The sequence below is a fragment of the Acomys russatus genome, chromosome 26 (assembly GCF_903995435.1).
Source record: "Acomys russatus chromosome 26, mAcoRus1.1, whole genome shotgun sequence".
Taxonomy (NCBI): domain Eukaryota; kingdom Metazoa; phylum Chordata; class Mammalia; order Rodentia; family Muridae; genus Acomys; species Acomys russatus.
In genome coordinates, this window is record NC_067162.1 from 29,234,266 (window position 1) to 29,240,185 (window position 5,920).

The 5,920-nt window shown below is 53.7% G+C and overlaps 1 protein-coding gene across 1 annotated transcript; it reads left to right on the plus strand.

The window, feature by feature from the left end:
* Window positions 1-5,920, plus strand: Cmtm3 (CKLF like MARVEL transmembrane domain containing 3). Its single transcript, XM_051168973.1, has 4 exons — window positions 1-160; window positions 2,785-2,940; window positions 3,809-4,385; window positions 5,828-5,920. Exons 1-3 carry the CDS (start codon window positions 14-16, stop codon window positions 4,031-4,033), a joined length of 528 nt encoding a protein of 175 aa, XP_051024930.1. The 5' UTR covers window positions 1-13; the 3' UTR covers window positions 4,034-4,385; window positions 5,828-5,920.

Below are 5,920 nucleotides of genomic sequence, written 5' to 3' on the forward strand. Positions count from 1 at the left end.
AGGTAGCGCCGCTATGTGGCCCCCGGACGCAGAACCGGAGCCCAATCCGGAGTCCGCGGACAGCCCCCGAAGTGGCCGTACAGTGCCGGGACTCCGCGCCCTGTTGCCCGCGCGTGCCTTCCTCTGCTCTCTCAAAGGCCGCCTCCTGCTGGCCGAGTCGGTGAGTGCTTGGGCTCCCCGGGTGCCCTGCGCACCCCAAGCCCCGGGGCCCTGCACCTCCAGCCCGGAAGAGTGGCGTGAACTTGGGCCAACAACACCCTCGAGCTGAGCGCTAGTCAGTCAGGCCCGATCCATGGTCTTCCCGGCTTCTCCAGCCCACAAGGCCCTGGAAAAGGACCAGAGGTCACGAGTTTGGGGACCTGGTCCCTGCTGGAGCCGCAGCCCCGCCGCTGTGTGACATCGTGCGCCTCCACCCTCTCTGGGCCCTCAGAACTGTTGAGCTCGCCTGGCTCCTTCTTGCCTCTGTCGCCTGCTCTGCACACCCTCCCTACTTCCCCGAGTGAAACCCAGCCACCTGTGGGCGAGCGGATCCTGTGGGGTGGGACGACCCGGGGAGTGGGTGAGGCCCGAGCTTCGTAGTGAAGGTGCAGGCAGACCGCTGTCTCAGGGTAGCCAGCCAGTGGAGTGACTTCATCCTCTTCTCCACCCCTACCCCCCTCCCCGCGTGCTCCTTCCTCCTTCCCGCTTGTCCCCACCCGGCTAGGAAGGTCTCCTTTGTCCTCCCAAGTCTCCTGCACCATCGCGTGTGGGGCGGGAACTGGCAAGGGGCCTATGGAGATATGGAGAGGGGCGGGAGGAGGGACGATGGAAGGAGGAAACAGCCCATGGTGACCGCCACTTGTTGCTTAGATCCCTAGCAACTTGATATCCGACAAGTTCCCTCTTAAGGGTGGGGGATGGGAGAGACAAATAGTATCTTTTTTGTTTTGTTTTGTTTTTCGAGACAGGGTTTCTCTGTGTAGCCTTGACTATCCTGGACTCGCTTTGTAGACCAGGTTGGCCTCGAACTCACAGCGATCCGCCTGCCTTTGCCTCCCAAGTGCTGGGATTAAAGGCATGCGCCACCACACGCAGCTGACAGATAGTATCCTTACTATCTGATCCTTAGTTGCATCTTGGAAGTTTGACAGGGTCAGGGTTTCTGTCCTAAGAAATCTTGTACCCCAGGACATACGGAGAAGGTGTCAACCTTGAGGTACCGAGTGGACCTAGATCCCACTCTTTGACTGGCATCTCAAAGTGGCTTTGAATCTATCAGCCACTGGCTTCAATCTTTCTCTACCCAGTACCCCTTCATGGAGAAAGGGCGAGTGCCAACCAGAACTCAGAGGATGTCCTTGTCCTAGCTGGGCGCCAGAAATCCAGGCCTAGGAAAATAACAAGGGAAAGGAGTGAGCTCACAGGGTCTAGGGGAGCCACACTCCCCACCCTCCACCCCCCACCTCCAGTCACTCCTGCCCTTGGTCCCATGCAAGTAGGGAGCCTGACAGGGATAGGAAGCTAGGGGAATGAGGAATTTGGGAACTGAGAAAATAGGAATTAAAGGTGGGGGTGGGGGAGGGGCTACCAGAACTTAATCTTGAGTATGGGAACGGAAAGGAGGGACATAACAGCTTTTGGCAAGGAACTGGGAGCTGACAGCAACCTCAAAAAGCTTTTCTCAGAGTCTCCTGTTTGTCCAAGGGAAGCCTAGCTTCCCCCATGTTCCCATTCAGGGGAAGGCATGGGGGTGGGGGTCCCTGAGATCAGTTCATTTGTCTGAAGCAGGACATGGGTTTCCCCTTACAGCCCCTTAAAACTACTGAGCCAAACCCAGCTGTGCCGATAGCTTTATGCCAAGGAAGATGAAAGCCTCCAGTGCCCTGAGTACAGATTCTGATACCCTCTTATTAGCTGGGTGACACCAAGTCTGCTCCTTTTAAAGATAGGCTGTGAGTGGTGCGTTGAGTGCTGAGGAGCATAGAAGTCCAGAAACCTTAGCAAGAACTGGGGCTCAGAAAGCCACTGACCTACCAACTTCATCTTGCTTCCCTGCCAGTAACTTTAGCATCCTCCACACCTGCAGCATAGTGGGCCAGACTTCTGGGAGATAGCTAACCCCACCTCTCATGCAGACTATGAATGGTAGGTACATCAGGAGCCCCGGGCGCCACGCTGTCTCCTGGAGAGTTAAGATTTTGTTGAGATCAGGTTTCATGTATCACGGGCTGTCTGAAACTTCCTAAATAAAACTGAGGATGACTTTGAACCTCTGGTTGCCCTGTTTCTCCTTCCAAGTTCTAGGATCACAGGCTTGTACCACCACGCTGTGCTTGGGAATGGAACCCAGAGCTTTGTGTGTACTCGGCAAGCACTCCACCAGCTGAGCTACACACCCTCCCAGCCTCATGCATAGCTGCTGTTGTTTTAGGTAGGCACCTAAGGATGACTCGTGACCATCAGGTGGAGCTGTTGTTCAGGCCTTGCATGGGTACAAGTCACTCCACCATGCATATCATCGTTAATGAAGAGTGTTCGTGAAAAGCAGCCACCGTACATGTCTGGTGTGACATTTTGAAAGCGGTCCATTTTAGCTCCAGCTCGCCCCCTTGTGGACACAGTTGATTTGGTCATATGTTCTGTTGTAAGAGCCAAGAAAAGTGCTGAGCAGCCCCACAAAGTAGCCTGCTAGGGGAGGCTGAGGCTTCAAGATGAGGGGTCCTAGCTGGGATTCAGCAAGAAAGAGGACTCAGATTTCTAGGTCCTGGGTGGCAAGAGGGTTTGAGTGTCCTTGCTCTTCTGCAGGGTCTTTCCTTCATTACCTTCGTCTGCTATGTGGTGTCCTCGGCATCAGCCTTCCTCACGGTGCCTCTGCTGGAGTTTCTGTTGGCGGTTTACTTCCTCTTTGCTGATGCCATGCAACTGAATGACAAGTGGCAGGGCTTGTGCTGGCCCATGATGGTAAGGATGGGGGTGGGGAGGGTTGGTTGTCACCCTACTGAATGGTGAGCAGCTTGAATGCTTCAGGTAAGTCAGGACTCTCACAGTCCACCCCTGACCATCCAGCAGCCCTGGGATAGTGGGACCTGCTAAGTACTAGGGGCTTCCTGAATTTGTGGGGTCTTGAGAAGCGGGGCATCTAAGGATGACTCCTGACCACCACCAGGTGGAGCTGTTGCTCCGGCCTTGGAGGAGGCACACGCCTTCAGCCACAGGCATTCAAGCCGTCTCCAGCAGGGCAAGGTAACTCTGAGGACGTCTGGGACTTCCTAGACTTGTCATCTGGCACCTGGCCTTGTTTGATCACCTGAGGACATTGCAGTCCCGAGAGAGTGTCTTTTAGTGGATAAAATGCATCACAGAAAAGAGGCAGCAAAGACTAAGCTTGAACTCTGCTCCCTAGACTTTAGTCTCCAGCATCCACATCACCACATGGTGACAACTGCCCCCCCCCCCAGTGCAGCCCCAACCTAGCCGGTAAGCAGAGACTATGATCATAGATGGAGTTCACTGTGGCAATGCCAGGACTCTTGGAAATCTACTTCCCATTTCTGTCAAATGGGCTAAACTGCAAAGCAATGTGTATCCTAGCCTATACCCTATTTGCTACCCGTGAGGCAAAGAAAATCCAGCTGGACCAGGAATAGGGCAGTGTAAGCTGACAGAGGCCTGAAGGACAAGAGGCACTTGGGGACCAGATCAGGACCAGGGCATGCAGGCGGAGCCAGGACAGGGACTCATGGGTGCTAGGGCTGGGCATGTTGGGTCCCCATGCAGTGTCCCATTGGGGGAGGTCAGAACGGTGTGGACACGCCCCCTCTCTCCTCAGGACTTCCTGCGCTGTGTCACCGCTGCCCTCATCTATTTCGTCATCTCCGTCACTGCTGTTGCTAAATACTCAGACGGGGCTTACAAAGCAGCTGGAGTGAGTGGCCGCCCTACCTACCCCTCTGTGGAGATAGCCAACAGTGTCCCTTCCCTGGGGCTCTGGTTCATCCCCCTTGCAACACCCACTTCCACAAGTGGGACCTGGGCATTTCCTGCCCCTGCTTAGGCGCTTGGCACTCATGTGAGTCTCTGAGGCTGGTGTCTACCAGGCTCACAACACATCTCCCCTATTTGCCATGACACGGAAGGGCTCTGAGGCCTGCCCATCAGTCCTGGTTGAGACATCTTTTTTTTTTCAATGCTGCTTGCTTAGGCCCAGTCTCCTGGCCTATGAACCCAGAGGTCCTGGCCATCCTGTCTGTTCCCTGCCATATGCCATGCGTGTATCCCACAGGTTTTTGGCTTTTTTGCCACAATTGTGTTTGCAATCGACTTCTACCTGATCTTTAACGAAGTGGCCAAATTCCTTAAGCAAGGAGACTCTGGGAACGAGACCACGGCTCGTAGGACAGAAGAAGGTGAGTGGCTACCTAGCTGATCACTTTTAGGATAGCTTCCTTGGGGACACCTGGTTAACTTGAGGCAAAAAGAAAAGTGGGAAGTGTTCTACAAACGTAGTTGGCACACCTCTTCATTGTCAAAATTAGTCCTCTAGGGCCTCAGTTTAGCAGGAAAGGGAGTGTATACCTGCATCTCTGGTCCTTCCAGGCTCTAATATCCACCCCCCACCCCCCACCCCCAGGGCAGCTAGTCAGGCTACGAAACCATCTGAGACCAACCTACTAGACCCGCCTTCACCCATCTCCTTTCTTGCTTGGAAGCCCACAGCACCCAGGCAAACACAGGTGCAGTTTGGCCTGGGTTCTGCTTTGACTAAGTTTGGTTTTGAAGCAGGATCTCACTCTGTATAGCTCAAACTGGCCTAGAACTCACTTTGTAGCCCAGGCTGGTCTCAAACTCATGGCAACCCTTACCCGTCTTGTTTGGAACTTACTTCCCCGCAACAAACAAAGTGCATCTAGGCCAGGTCTTCCCTGGAGCAAGCCAGTAGTGCTGTGGCTAGACAGAGTTGCTGGGGGTGGGTCTTGGCCATAGGGTCTTCCCCATAAAGCACTAAGTGTTTGAAGTAGGGCCTTGCTGGTTAGATTCAGGAGCCACCAGCCTCCCCATTGGAAGTCTTAGACACTGTCCCACTGCTAAAACCTGAACGCCATTCCAAACTCATTGCTGGTCTGTGAGTTAAATGTTCCTGGCTGTTTTCTTCAAGGCTTTGGGACCTTCAGCAAATGCTGGTCAGCCAGCTAAGGGATCAGGGCATAAATGTCTGTGAACATGCATTTTGAGTTCTGTGTGGTTTTAATGTACAATAGTTGTCTTTTGCAATGAAAGTACTCTTGGCCTGTATGTTAAACATGCATGTTGCAAACTTGGTCCCTACTTGTACATCCCTGGCTAGTGGGTGAGGGGGAAGAACCAGGGCTGGGAGAGGGAGGTGAGGAACATTAGAAACAGCCACTAGTACTAGTGACAGACACTAGAGTACAGTGCTTTGCCTTATGAGACATGAGGTTCCAGAAGGTTCTACAGAATAATAACCTTTATGAACAGCTAAGCCCATAAAATAGCTTTACCCAAAAAGAAAAAAAAAACAGCACCCCATTCCCCACTGTATTTTAGTTCAAGGACAAGGAACTAGTTGTCCTTGCACTGTCCTGCTGAATGGGGGCAGAGAAGGGAGTGCTGGTGTGCAACTCTGACACGCTCAGGTGAGAGGGGAGGTTTGGGGCATGCCTAGACCCCCTACCTAGAAGGAAGCATCTGGGCTTTGAGCTGAGTAGTAGGGTCTGCCCTATCCCTTGTGCCTCTAAGATGGGAGAGGCTGGGCCCTGGCCTTCTGCTGGCGCCTCTCGCTATGCCACAGCCCAGAGCCTGGCGCCAGCATCTTCTGCTTTCCTTTCAGGCGAGAATTCCAACTCAGACTCAGACTCTGACTGAGGCCTGACTGCACCTGGCAACCGGAGCCACACAGCCCTCTCACCCATACTTATCCTGC

Bases quoted from the DNA above. Each gene is read 5' to 3' on its own strand.
- Cmtm3 (XM_051168973.1), top strand. From the start codon at position 14: ATGTGGCCCCCGGACGCAGAACCGGAGCCCAATCCGGAGTCCGCGGAC. The intron at 161-2,784 runs GTGAGTGCTTGG...GCTCTTCTGCAG, and splicing joins GCCTCCTGCTGGCCGAGTCG to GGTCTTTCCTTCATTACCTT. The intron at 2,941-3,808 runs GTAAGGATGGGG...CTCTCTCCTCAG, and splicing joins GCTTGTGCTGGCCCATGATG to GACTTCCTGCGCTGTGTCAC.